The sequence below is a fragment of the Rhinolophus sinicus genome, chromosome X (genome assembly GCF_036562045.2).
Source record: "Rhinolophus sinicus isolate RSC01 chromosome X, ASM3656204v1, whole genome shotgun sequence".
Lineage (NCBI taxonomy): Eukaryota > Metazoa > Chordata > Mammalia > Chiroptera > Rhinolophidae > Rhinolophus > Rhinolophus sinicus.
Window position 1 is genome coordinate 77663199 of NC_133768.1, and position 15189 is coordinate 77678387.

Sequence of the window (15189 nt, forward strand, 5' to 3'; positions counted from 1 at the left end):
AACTAGTTGGGCTGCAATTCCATGGCTGTGGACCGCAGTTCTCAGAACTGCAAATATTCTGTTCTTTTGAGCTGACACTGCTACCATTCCACTTCTAGCACTGGGCAGGGAGGGGGTGGGGCGAGCTCTGGGAGGGTGGGAGAGGTTGGCTAGGCTCTGTGCCTAAGACTTCCGTCCTTTGCTTGACAGTGAGGACTTAAACTATCGTTTTCACCCTTTTCCCCTTAGTCTTCCCTCCGAGGTCTCTGCCGTCAGCATTGGGTTCAGCTATATTATATGCTGATCACTCAGGCGGGACTGTTGTCCATAATTGGAGAGCTAAAAGTCTGAATTCTCCCCTCACCTTCAACTGTGGTAGGTCTGGAATGCAGGGAGCTCGGATCTCCCAGCTAGGTCTGATTCTTACGCTTGCTCGGCCCGCGTCTCTACACTTCCCGCTTCCCCTCTTCCCGCTTGCCCAATTTATTCATCTTTAGATGATTTCAGTTGCACGTCTCTTAGTCTTGTCTGTCTGCTGTGCAGGGAGTCTTTTGTGGAATTACAGTCCAATTTGTTGTAAATTTCAGGGCAGATTTCAAGAGGCTCTCCTCATGCCACATTTCTATGATGTCCTTGTTTAGTTCTTTTTCTGGAGCTTTGTTCTTTTCTTTAATTTGGGACATATTTCTTTGTCTCCCTATTTTGGCTTACTCCATGTGTTTGTTTCTATGTAATAGGCAGAGCTGCTATTCTCATGGTCTTAGTAGAGTAGCCTTATGTGGTAGGTGTTCTGTGGGGCCCAGAGGTAAAGTCTCCTTGGTCACCTGAGGCAGGTGCCACACTTGTGTCCCATGTGTGGCTTGTGTGTGCCCGCCTATCGTAGTTGAACCTTGGTTGCTGTTTTCACATCAGTGGGAGGAATTGACCATTGGGCTGATTTGTTCTGAGTACTGGCCTTGACTACAGCAGAAGAGTTGTTGTGCAAGTGTTGATCCTATGGTACAGGATTTACTTTAACAGGGCTCTGGTTCCTATGCAGAGTGCCCCTTTGGCTTGTCATTTGTGAAGGTGTTTGAGTGGTGCTCTGGCGTGGTCTGGCGTGGTCCCAGCAGGTATCTTGATTCTGGGACCTCTTGGGAGGGACTCTGGTGTGGGCCAAAGTCTGCTGCTGCCTGTGCCATGTGCATGGCCACTTGGTATGAGCTACAAAGTGATCTGCAGATAGGTTCCACTTTTGGGGGGTTTACAGGTGCGTGGGAGAAGCTAACCTGCAAACTGAGGCCAGGTGCCACTAGTGCCAGGGTTGAGGCTGCTTAGCAAGAGGAATAGGGCAAGCCAAGGCCAGATGCTGCTTGTTTAGGGGTTGTGAACTTTTGAGAGGCTTTAGGAAAGTCCACAGAATAATCCAAGACAGGCCATTGGTATGGAAAAGCTTCTGAACATGTCTTGTGTTGGTCCACAAATTGGGTGTGATGGGGTCTCAGGGAAACACCATGGAGGGGAAAGTGTTAACCAGGTTGATGGAGATTCAGATATGGCACGTGCCTGCATCTGTATGAGAGGTTCAGGGAGGGCTAAAGAAAGAAACAGTGGCTTCTGCCAGCACTGCTTACTGGGAGAAAGCTGTCCCTGCAGGCCTCATCCTGAAGCCAGACAACTCAGTTCCTCCCTGTATGTTCCTGGCACCTTTTGAACTGTGGTCCCAAGGCTGGAGCTCAGAGTGAGTGAGTCCATCAGTGAGTAAGTCCATGTGTGGACTTCAATTGCAATGCCTATGACTCCAGCAGCCTTTCGTCTCACTTAGCCACAATCTCCACTGGTTTTCAGAGGCAGAAGCTGTGGGGACTTCTCCAGGCCCTGGATCCCCAGACTGGAGAGCCTGGTGTTGGGATAGGACACCTCTCTCCTGAGGGGGACCTCTGGCACTAAGATATCCCTCCTGATTTTCAACTGCCACATATAGGTGGGGGAATCATCCCATCCTTCCAGTCTCAACGTGGCTTCTTCTGTATATCCTTAGTTATAGGACTTCTGTTCAGCTAGACTTCAGGCAATTTTCAACAATGATTGTTGTGGTGACAGAGCCAGGAGAGCAATTTCCAGGCTCTTGGCCTCACGTGGAAAGTTACTGGCTCGGTAATAGAGGGCCATCAGCTGTGACTAGCTGGCCATCAGTTGTAACTGGTTAGCCATTAGCCACTGATATAATTGCTGTGGCTACACTGGGGGGTTGGTTGTTTGGCGGAGAAGCAGACAGCAAATTACAGATCGTGGGGATCCTGCTTCCTGTGTCTCCAACCCAGCTGCCAGCGACAATATAGTGGAATGAACCCCCCATCCATTGCTCTGTTGGTGTTCCTTTATGGCCTAACCATATCCTGTGTTCTTATGCAGGTAGTGGGAGCAGAGTCCCCGCATGACATATGGTGCAGTGAGCAGGGTATGGTGCCGGCCAGAATTTTCAAAGGGGTAATAAAGCAGTTTATATGTATGAAAGCTCAGTTTCACGAGCAGGGTATGGTGTCGGCCAAAGCTCTCCAAAGGGTGGTGGAGCAGTTTGTGCATATGAACACTCAGTCTCAGGAAGCCCATGAGAAGCAGAGCCGGGAATAGGAAATGTGGTCTGCTTCGAAGAAACGTGACCCCTCGGTGAATTGGAGGTCCTCTCAAGCATCTGGATGGCACACCGCCCTATTGACCAAAGCAAGTGTCATTTTCCTTTTGGTGGTATGTTGCTGCCATGGGCTCCTAGAGTTGTGAACATTTTACACTGAGTCCTCTACCCAATCAGACACCTGGCACAGCGAGCTGGATTCCAGACAGGTAGGAATGGTGTATGACAATGGGCAGGAGGACATGTGGCCCCCACAGTGTGTGGTACACAGTAGTCACTCTTCTCAGGGGTTGGACCCCCAAGTAGGGGTGGAAGGACATGGATGGCTCTCCGGCCAGTGTGGAGAGGGCCCTGCAGGTTCTAGCTGAGCGGTTCTTGGAGGAGGTGAAGGGTACAGCCAGCCCTGTGGGCTGGATATTCCTCCCAGCATTGCTGCTGGCAACCCAGCAGTGACTGAACTCACAACCTACACTCCCACTGAGTTGCAGGAACTGACGAAGTGGTACCAACAATGCCCTGGAGAGCTGATCTCGGCTTGGTTGCTACATTTATGGGATGAGGGGGCAGACAGTACTCTCTGCTCCCCAGGTGAAATGGAAAAGCTAGCCTCCATGGCAGTGCATCCGTACCTGTAACAAAAGTTACAGAATTGCCATAGGTTGGTCCAAGACCAGGGTAACCACACTAATGGAATGGCTCACTGCTGTGGTACACACAGTATGGGGAGAGGCTGGCGAGCTGCCAGACACTGTGAGTAAATGGCAATCGTATACTGAACTTACTCAAATCATCTGTGAAATGGGTATGAGACATGCTATGTTCAACCCTAATATGTAGGGGCCCGATGACGAGCATTTTACAACTAGCATGAGGGATCTGATTTTGGATACTGCCCCCGCAAGTGCTTTTGGATCCTTCGTTGCCATTCTTACGCCTTACGTGGGGCAGCAGATCCATGAAGTTACCACCACCATGGCCACCCTGGGGGATGTTGAAAGCAGGCAGCGAGGGAAGTTAAGACACAAGGTCTGAGAAGCTAAGACCTGGAAGCCCAAATCAAAAGTAAGGGGGCGAGGCTGTGGGCCTCAGAGAGTAACACACACGCAGATGTGGTGTGATCTCGTGGCAGCAGGGGTTGATCAATAGACCAACAATCCAATGCACTCTTGTTGGAACTTTGGAAACAGCTGCATCCGGAAGAGCAATTCCTGCGAAGCCTAAAGTAGAAGTCCGGGAAAGTGCGACCCATGTCCCTCCAGGACTTCATGCAGCCGTTTGAGGCTGACTCCTTTCAGCTTGTTTGGGGGGACCAAAGTACCCAGTCAGAGGGGACGAGCAGGGACCGGAGGCCCCACATGGAACTGGCCATATATTGATCCCCTTCTAATGTGCAGAGTGTTTTGGCCCTAGTTGATACTGGAACAGACTGCAGTCTTATTTATAGGAACCCAGAACTGTTCCCTGGACCAGTAATCTGCATTGGTGTTTACAGGGGAAAGACTGTGATGGTAAAAGCTCTTTCCTCCACTGCATATAGGGAGGCTTCCTCCACCTCCATACCTACACGGTGTTTGTCTCCCCCATCCCGGAATATATTCTAGGAGTGCATGTGCTACATGGCCTCAGTTTACAGACACTGGTTGGAGAGTTCCCTCTCCAGATCTGGGTGGTGAAAGCAGTGACATGTAGGCATGCTTATCACCCTCCTCAAGTGTTGCACCAGCCCTGGCACGTGGTTACAGTGAGACAGTACCACCTGCCAGGAGGACAGGAGGAGATTAGTCATACAATTTTGGAATTGGAGAAGGCACATATTGTGAGGCCAACGCACAGTCCCTTTAACTCCCCAGTATGGCCTGTCAAGAAGCCAGATGGGACCTGGCGAATGACTGTGGACTATAGGGAGTTAAATAAGGTGACGCCACCTTTGCACGCTGCAGTACCTTCAATTCACGATTTGATGGATCGTCTGACTGTCCGCCTGGGAACATATCACTATGTAGTGGACTTGGCCAATGCTTTTTTCTCCATTGACATTGCACCTGAGTGTCAAGAGCAGTTTGCGTTTACTTGGGATGGGCGGCAGTGCACTTTTCAAGTCCTGCCACAAGGATACTTGCACAGCCCCACTATCTGCAATGGGTTTGTAGCCCAGGACATGGCACAGTGGGATCACCCATCCTCTGTGGTCCTGTTTCACTATGTTGATGACATATTATTAACTTCTGATTCTTTTTCAGATTTAGAGCAAGAAGCTCCTTCTCGTCTCCACCACCTGAAGTCATGTAGCTGGGCAGTGAATGAGGAAAAGATCCAAGGTCCTGGCATATCTGTCAAGTTTTTGGGTGCTGTGTGGTCGGGTAAGACAAAGGTCATACCTGAGGCAATTATTGATAAGATACAAGCATTTCCTTGGCTGACCAAGATCCCCCAACAGCAGACGTATTTGGTTCTGCTGGGATATTGGCAAGTATTTGTACCCCATTTAGCACAAATGGCAAGGCCCTTGTATAACATGGTAAAAAGGGGGCATCATGGGATTGGACAGAGGCTGTAGATCAAGGCTTTGTTGCCACAAAATGGGCAGTGCCACAGGCACAAGCTCTGCAAGTAATAAACCCTGGTCACCCGTTTGAACTTGATGTTCATGTAACCCAAGAAAGGTATGGTTGGGGCCTCTGGCAACAGCAAGAGTATCTCTGGTCGCCAGTGGGATTTTGGTCCCAATTGTGGGAAGGAGCGGAAGTCTGCTACTCTCTAATAGAGAAACAGTTCACTGCTGTGTATGCAGCCCTAGTGGCCACAGAAGCCATCACAGGGACGGCACGGGTATTGATTCAAATAACCTATCCCGTTCAGGGGTGGGTCTATACATGGACCCAGGGACCCAAAACGGGGGTGGCACAGACCACCACCATTGCCAAGTGGGGTGCCTACTTGGAGCAATGTAGCACCCTTAGTTCAAGCCCTTTGAGCACAGAACTACAACAGGTCCTGGGGCCTGTGGAGCTTGTAGCCCAGGCTGAGCCAAGCACTCTGCCTAGGGGGGAGGACTTGGAGCTCTCGCCCTACAAAGAAGGACAGCCCCCAGTACCTGAAGATGCCTGGTATACTGACGGTTCTAGTCAGGAAACTGCAACCATTTGGACTGCTATTGGTGTGCAGCCCAAACAGACACCATTTTATTTAACACTGGGACAGGCCAGAGTAGCCAGTGGGCTGAGCTGTGGGCTGTGTGGATGATAATCAGCCACGAGCCTGGGACCCTAGTTATTTGTACTGACAGCTGGACGGTGTTCCACGGTGTAACATTGTGGCTCCCTACATGGAAACACCAAAACTTGTTGGTAGGACACCATCTACTGTGGGATCAAGCCATGTGGCAGGACTTCTGGGACCTAGGGCAGGGAAAGGAGGTGACCCTAGTGCATGCCACAGGTCACTCCCCCTTAGTGACCCCAGATAATGATAAAGCAGATGCCCTAGCATGGGTCTGATGGTTAGAACGGGCCCCTGTCACTGATGTGGCCCATTGGCTGCATAGGAAATTGCAGAATGCTGGAAGCCAAACCACATGACAGGTGAGCAGACACTGGGGTCTGCCTTTGAAATGGCAGGAGATTGCAGATGCCTGTTATGATTGTGCCATCTGTGCCCAAGACAGACCCTATTGGTGGAGGCTCCCCTGAGAGACACAGCAGATTACGCGAGGGAGGGTGCCCCTCACTCGCTGGCAAGTGGATTACATTGGACCCCTGCCTAAGGCCCACAATGCTATGTATGCGTTCACAGCAGTGGACACTTCTATGGGGTGAATGTTTGCTTGGCCCTGTCCGGCTGCGGATCAGTGGCATACAGTGGTCACTCTTACACGGCTGTGCACCCTGTATGGGCACCCTCAAGTCATTGAAAGTGACAGGGGTACTCATTTTACCAGGCAAGAAGTGCAGCACTGGGCTGCCAGTATGGGCGTACAATGGTTGTTTCATACCCCGTATAACCCACAAGCATCTGGCATGATTAAACGCTACAATTTTGATGCAAGGCCTCTGGGTGTCAAAACACCTTCCCACGATGTGTGACTGGGCCTCGCGTCTATGGGACATCTTGACAATATTGAATGAGAGACCACGGAAGGGAGGGCCCACACCAATACAAGCTCTGCTACATCGAACGGCTGCCCCCATTCAGTTACAGGTTATTATAAGTGAGATTCTGTTAAAGCCAGGCTATGGCAGAAATGAACACAGTTTTTTGCCAGCACCCATATGCTTCAAAACGGGAATGGCAGCAATGGACTTGGCTGTAGCAGGTCAAAAGCCCCCACTGTGGGTGGTTGGACCTGATAGCCCCAAGGGGGGCTGGTTTGACCCATGATTTGCAAGTGATACCAGGGGTGGTGGCCGAGTGGCCAATGCAAGTGACTGTGGTATATGGAGGTCCTGATGCCGGGACGATTTTGAGGGGAACCTACGTGCTCTCGCTATGGCCTATTATGGGATCCCCTGTTCTGTCACATGTTGAAACTATGCAAGGGACCCCAAGCACTGCCATAAATGTTTGGTACCACAAACTGGGAAAGGTGACAATGGCAGCGACTCTCCTTTCCCAGGACAAAAAGCTGGCATGTATCCTCCCAGATGGAAGGGATTTGCCATTGTTGGTTCCTATGGCTACTATTTCTTTTTGCCCATAGGTACCTATAGGCTAATAGGACACAGGCTCCATCACTAAAGACGCTTGTCATGTAGATTGTGAGGCAAGACCCTGGGGGAGGTGGAGTGTGGGGACAGAGCCAGGAGAGCAGTTTCCAGGCTCTTGGCATTATGTGGAAAGGTGCTGGCTCGGGTAACAGATGGCCATCAGCTGTGACTAGTTGGCCATCAGTTGTAACCTATTAGCCATTAGCCACTGATATAATTGCTGTGGCTACGCTGGGGGGTTAGTTGGTTGGCAGAGAAGCGGACGGTGGATTGCAGATCGTTTAGATCCTATTCCCTGTGTCTCCAACTCAGCCGCCAGCAAGAATATAATGGTATGAACCCCCATCCATGGCTCCGTTGGTGTTCCTTTTTGGTCTCACCGTATCCTGCATTCTTATGTGGGGAGTGGGAGCAGGGTTCCCACATGACAGTTTTTCTATTGTTTGGGTTTGATTTTGAAAGGTCGTGAGAGGAGGCAGGCACAGTGTTTTCCTACTCTGTCATCTTGACCAGAATCCAAGTTCTTTTTAATTTTAAATGTATGTTATTATAACCCCTATGCTGATTTAATGAATGAACAAGTCAGCAGTGACTCTACCACTTAGAACTCATGGAACAGAAAGCTCAAGAGTGTGTAACAAAGCCTGTCAAATATTCCTGCTAATTGCTCCAACCCCAGACTGACATGTTTGCAGCACCCTTTCTATGCAGGTCACACAGCATTCCTACTATGGCAATTTAGGGCACTGATTGTGCTAATATATTATCAATATAAGAATAATTATGCTAATTTTCCTGATAAGAATACAAAGAGCTTAAGCCTCTTCCTTAGGGCCAAAAAGCAAGAAAATAGCAGAACAAAAACTAGTAGCCAAGTCTCCTGAGTCCCAGTCTAGTTTTCTTTCCACTATATTTCAGGATTTTTTTCCCAACGTGTGCTGCTCAGATTAGAACAGAACTGTTTGGTAGAGGTCATTTTCTTTTTTCTTTAAATACCCCCTTGTCATCTTCTACATAAAGGTACATTGAAATACCATTTACCCAAAAACATTAGGGGATATTTTCTGATAGGTTGAGATTTTTAGGAAACTGGGATAAGCAGAAAGCTAATTTTTGTTTGTTTTACTTTTCACTTCTTGTTTTGGTTGATGAACTTCAGTTATCACTGTCCAGAGATGGAGATGTAGAAGGTATAAGAAATTTGACATAGCCTGGGATTTGTTTAGCTATTTTATGGTCATGTGCCTCTTCTCAATGGGAACACAGAAGAAATGCCACCTCTTTCATGGTCTTTCTCACTTGAGTTTTTTGTAAAGTCTATATTAGTACAACTCGGTTTGTTTTTCTCACACTGTATTCTTCATATGTGGGAAATATATATTGAATGTGTCTTTCCATCAGGATCACATCCTAACCCTGTTGTTGTGTGAGCTAATTCACCATTAACTTATACCTGGAGCTTAGATTCAGCGAAGACAGATGGGCAAATGTTTCACCTCCTTCCTCAGATTAACAGCCTTCTGAATTCTTGAGTTAAAAGGCAGGGGAAATGGGGCAGCAAACCAGAAGGTGGGAAAAGGGAAAAGTTTTGGCAGTGAGAGCTCGGTGGAAAATCTTTCTAAAATAGAATCATCAACATGGGCCAAATTGCCCGAGGATATTGACTAGAAAAAACACATACATACAATATCCAAGTTCTGACTCTAAATGTTCCTTCCCATGGTCTGATTGTGCCTGTCAGCCCATGTGACACAATATATAGTTCAAGAAATATGGCCTCTATTGGGGGTAGATAGTGAGTTTTATTGAGATTGGAGGCTGGGCATCTGGTTTATCAATCAACCTTTCACTTAGCGCAGGGGTGTCCAAAGTTTTTTCAACGTGTTTCACCAAGGGCCATATGCGGTAAAATACACAAACAGTTGGGCCACTCACTCGAGTGAAGTACATATTGCCTCACCTGGTTTATTTAAGTAAACTAAATATATTTTTGGAATTTGCTGCGGGCCAATAAAAAATGGATCGTGGGCCACAGTTGGCCTGCGGGCCACAGTTTGGACACCTTTGACTTAGTGACTAATTTATCCAAATACACAAGAACAAGACTAACAATATTTGACCTTAAATGACCATGAATGGATGTACTGCAGGCCATATGAACCCATGGAAATCCTAAGGGATAGAATGAGGGGGAACACTGTAGCAATAACATTCAGTGGTGGTGCTTACCATTTTCATCCAAAGAAAAGTCATCCTGAGCATAGCGGAATTTTTCAGGACCACAGGCAATAAATACATCATCATCACCAAAGAAATCATGGAGACAAGTTACCTATGGATAAAGCAGAATCATTGGATTGGTATTTGATCATCTTACGACAATCATACCATGTTGGCAGGGGAAAAAAATTCACATCTAGGCCATTATCTCTAGCCCCCAGGGATTTACTTTTTCTCAAAATACCAGGCTCATAGTATGCACCACAGCCCCTAGAGAGTAAATAAATATTGAGTGCCATTGTCTTTCCACGTTTCATATGTGGTAGTCTTGTATCACAGTCTTGTATCCCGTAGAGTAACTATGGGAACATGTCTAAATGGAATGCCCACCTCTGAATAAAAGTAAACAAGCGGATAGCCCTACAAATGTCACCTTTTGTCAGAGCCTCAAAGGCAGAGTTCTCCTAGCCCAACTTGGGGACCAGGGGTCTAGGCCAAGGCAGACGAAAAATATCTTCTGAAACACGTTGTGGATAGAGTCTGTGATTGACCAGTACATAGAAGTTTCTCTCTTCATCATTAGTTTTTTTAAAAAAGGACACCAGTTCTTCACTGCTTTGAACCCACAAAAATTGAACTTTTGCTTAAAATAGACCAAGAAACTGGTAGTGGCCCAGAATACCATGCCTCCCTAAAGAACAAGGAGGGGAAAACTGTCCTCACCACTTAAAACATAATCAAGAACAATAGATTCCCATAGGCTTGAGGTTCTGCTGGTAAAGCCATGTTCCCAGGACCCTTCCCACCTTGTAGTGCCCTATGCACTGTTGCTTATCCACAATAGAGAGACAGTCTCTATTTATTTTCTACACAAAGAAACAAGGATCCCTGGGAAAGTATGCTGTTCCCTGCAGTCTCCCCAATTCTCAGTTTTCCTAGTTACATTTGATAAGTAGTCCAGCACACCAGGGAAACCCCAGTAGAAACCATAGAGTCAAAATGTTCTTATACCAATCTTTATCTTGAAAGTATTCAAAGCTTCTAATTATTCTAAGCTACCCATTCAATCTGCCAGCAATGGCTTTCCACAGGCATAGTGCTGACAAACTAATAATGGCCTGCTGGGTACAGAGAATAATATGTTATGTGTGAAAAATATTTATATTAATAACATCATGCCCCACCTGGGGCCTAGTCAATCTCTATTCCCCAGTCAAGATGATTACAAGCCTTACACAAAGCAAGAGATGCATAAATATTATCCCCAGTGTCTCAACCTCCCAACCATCCAAGAGATGCCAAGAAGCGGGAAAGAAACTTAGAGAATTGCCAGGATTGCTCCCATTAAGCCAGTTCCCAGCCCTGGGTTCTGACTTCATCAAAATAAGCCAACATCCTGCTTAAGCCCACTTGCTCCGCCCCCATTCATGCATTCCATGATCATGTAATGACAATCAGAACTACCACTAATCGAATGCTTATTCTGTGACAGGCACTCTGTTAAGTACTTCCAAATCTGTCATCGCATTTCACTTTCACAACAAATCCTAGAAATTGGTATTATTTTCTTCACTATTTTACAGATGAGAAAACTGAGGCCCAGAGACAGTAAGTAAATTACTCAGGAAGAAAGTGATGAAGCCAAACAAATGCAGATCTGTCTGACTCTAAATCCTGTGTTTTTGGCCACTCAGTAATACAAAGCACTTATGTATATTTCAGGCACTGTGGAGATAAAGATGAATAAGACTCAGTTCATGACTTTCTGGAGCTCATAATCTGATGGAGTGAGATACATTGAAACAGAGCAATTCAATGTGTATCATGAGTGCTAAGATGGGAGGATATGTAGGTGCCATGGGAGCTATTTAGTACCACATCCAAGTGAACAAGTCACTGGCTGGCACTGTTACTTCAATAAGTATCCTGCATATTTTCCTGGTAGTGGGTCCAATGACATAGGATACATGGCTTCGAACCCTGATGCAGACTCCCACTGACATCTTGGACCTTGGCTCAATAAAACCTGGAGCCCCTAACATTGATACATTGTGTATCTCTCAACTGTTTACTGCCTGCCACCTCCTTGACATGAGATCTCTGATATGCACACATATTTGAGGTTTCTTTACCCTGACTGGCTGCTTTTAGTTTTGATCATGAGTGAAGGAACCCTCGCCCTTTGTTGTCCATCCACTAGTGGTCTGTAGGATTTAGCATTTTGTTTCAAGACCTGCCGGTATTTTCATGAGTACTCACCTAGTCCTTCCCATTAGATCACAGGTTTCCTGCATGTAAAGACCAAATTTATCCCTCTTTGTGTATCTCCCCATTGTTCCTGGTAGAGTGCTTATCACATAGTGAGAATTTAGCCAGGACTGTTTTGCCTCAACCAAATGTAGATGGAGAAGAAGAAGGAGGAGGAGGCGGAGAGGAGGAGGAGGAGGAAAAGAAGAAGAAGAAGAAGAAGAAGAAGAAGAAGAAGAAGAAGAGGAGGAGGAGGAGGAGGAGGAGGAGGAGGAGGAGGAGGAGGAGGAGGAGGAGGAGGAGGAGGAGGAAGAGGGGAGGAGGAGGAGGCTTTGTAAGGATGTACAATGGCAAAAAAGTAGAAACAATAAAGAAGAAATCAATTGTGGCAGACAATAGAAACTACGTAACATTCAAAGGTTTTGAAAGGTAACAAATACACAAATTAGGAACAAGAAAGGACAAATTATGTGAAGTCAGAAGTTATTCTTTGTGGAGGGAATCCAAGATGCCAGAGTAGATAAATACTGTGCTTGCCCCATCCCATGAACACATCAAAATTACATCTAAATTATAGAACAATGTACCTGGAGAACCATCTGACATCCAGCTGAACAGAAATTTTATAACTAATGATATAAAGAAGAAGCTGCATCAAGACGGTAAAAGGGGCAGAGACTCAAAATGGGCTGGCCCCAAACCCCTGTGTGGTGGATGAAAATTGGGAGGGATATCTTGGACACAGATTCTCCATGGAGAAACAAGGGACCCTAGCCCCATACCAAGCCCCCCAGCCTGGAGTGCTGGTGCCAGGAAGAGGAACCCCCCACAACATCTGGCTGTGAAAAACAGTAGAGATTCCAGTCTCAGTGGTACAAAAGGCTGTGGGAAACCCAGACTGTCTCTTAAACAGCCCACACTAACTCACTTGCAGGCACCTACCCTGGGCTCTAGCAGAGGAACAGTGACATGGGGGACCTCGGAGGCATATGGAGGGCAGACTGAGGTATTTGGCTTCAGGTGAGGGCTGGAAGATAGTTGACATTTTCTCTGGCTGGGGTCCTCCTCCCCTGCAGTGGGAAGGCAGGCATCATATTTCCTGTGGTGAGCCTTCCCCCACACTCATGACCAAATCTCAATCTGAATTGGTCTGGTGAGCTCCACTTGCTCCACCCTGGTGACTCAATGAGACCCTGCCACACCCAACTCTATACTGTACAAAGCTTTATCGGTGACTGAACCTTAAGGGATCCAGCAAACAGCAGCAGGCCTTGGTGACTCCTGGCTTTATGCAGAGCTACCACAGACCCAGTACTGGTTGCAGCCATCCTTGGTTCACACTGTGACCTTTCCCACACACCTCAATGGCCACCACAGGCAGTGACCAACTGTGGATCACATTATAGCTCCTACCAGGTCATTCCCAACTGATCACAGTCAGTGGCTGAACTGGGCCTGCACCAGAGCTCTTCCCAAGAGGCCCCAAAACCAACATACTTGGATGTTGGCTTCAGACCACAGAAGAACACCACCCAATTATCCCCACAAGTGGCCCACCCAAAGGGTGGTCTCAATGGCACCAGATCCCACTGGGGCAAATCCCACTTTGTGTAGTAAGCCCCCTGCACAGCAGCCCATAAGCTGTGGACATGGCTTAACCCCATAGCCAGTCAGCCTGAGGAACAATCCTACCCACTGACGTGCCAATAGCAATCAAGGCTCAACTATAACAGGAAAGAACTCACAACCCACACAAGGGACTCTCCTGAAGCATACGGTGCAGATGATCAGGGAGACTGTGCCACTGGGCTCCAAAGGGCACTTACTGTATAAGGCCAACTGGCAAGATTGGGAAATGTAGCAGATCTACCAAATGCATAGAAACAAACACAGAGAGGCAGCCAAAATGAGGAAACAAAGAAATACAGCCCAAATGAAGGAACAGGAGAAATTTCCAGAAAAAGAGCTAAACGACATGGAGGCAAGCAGCCTATCAGAGACAGAGTTCAAAACACTGGTTGTAAGGATGCTCAAGAAACTTAGTGAGAACTACAACAGAGATATAGCAAGAATAACAAATGACATAGAAACCATAAAAAAGAACCAGTCAGAATTGAAGAATACAATAACTGAAATAAACAATGCACTAAAAGAAATCACCAGGAAACTAGATGAAACAGAGAATAGAATCAGCGATTTGGAAGACAAGGTAGTAGAAAACACCCAATCAAAACAGCAAAAGGTTTTTTGAATCCAAAAAATCCAAAAATTTGGATTCTTTTTTGAATCCAAAAAAATGAGGATAGTTTAAGAGACCTCTGGAACAACATTAAGCGTGACAACATTTGCATCATAGTGGTACCAGAAGGAGAAGAGAGAAAGCAAGGGATTGAAAACCTATTTGAAGAAATAAGGACTGAAAACTTTTCTAACCTGTCAAAGGAAATAGACATACAAGCCCAGGAAGCACAGAGAGTCTCACACAAGATGAATCCAAAAGGTTCACACCAACACATTATAATTAAAATGGCAAAGGTTAAAGACAAAGAGACAACCTTAAAAGCAGTAAGAGAAAGGCAACTAGTAACTTATCAGAGAGCTCCCATAAAATTGACAGCTAATTTCTCAACAGAAACTTTGCATGTCAAAAGGGATTGGCAGGAAATATTCAAAATGATGAAAAGCAAGGATCTCAACCAAGACTACTCTACCCAACAAGGCTATAATTTAAAATCGAAAGACAGATAAAGAGTACACCTGAAATTTTTGTAACTTTACCAACAATTGTCACCCCAATAAACTTTAATTAAAATTAAAAAAAGAGTTTCCCAGACAAGAAAAAGCTAAAGGAGTTCATCACCACCAAACCAGGATTACAAGGAATGCTACAGGGACTTCTTTAAGATGAAAAAATAAATTAAAAAAATATGAATAATAAGATGGTAATAACAATATATCTGTCAACAATTACTTTAAATGTAAACGGATTAAATGTTTGAATTAAAAGATAAGGTGACTTAATGGATAAGAAAACAAGACCCTTACATATGCTGTCTAAAAGAAAGAGACTCACTTCAGATCGAAAGACACACAAAGACTGAAAGCAAAGGGATGGAAAAAGATATTTCATGAAAATGGAAACAAACAAAAATCTGGAGTAGCAATACTTATACCAGACAAAATATATGTTAAAACAAAGGTTATAACAAGAGAAAAAGAAGGACTCAGTAATCTTACTTCTGGGTGTTTATCTGAAGAAACCCAAAACACTACTTCAAATGGACATGTGCATCTATATGTTCATTGCAGCATTATTTACAATAGCCAAGATGTGGGGGCAGCCTGGGTGCCCATCGATGAATGAATGGATAAAGAGGAGGTGGTACATACATAGAATGTCGTATTGCTTGGCCATGGAAGGGAATG

General features: G+C 46.1%; 1 protein-coding gene across 4 annotated transcripts in view; it reads right to left on the bottom strand.

Annotated features, from left to right (window-relative positions):
* DCX (doublecortin) overlaps nucleotides 1–15189 on the bottom strand; it is a 196273-nt gene that overhangs the window by 85390 nt on the left and 95694 nt on the right. For all 4 annotated transcript variants that reach the window (XM_074323613.1, XM_019719327.2, XM_074323612.1 and 1 more), the window contains exon 4: nucleotides 9526–9628. In XM_074323613.1, the coding sequence (XP_074179714.1) occupies nucleotides 9526–9628 (103 nt within the window). The remainder of the gene's footprint in view (nucleotides 1–9525; nucleotides 9629–15189) is intronic.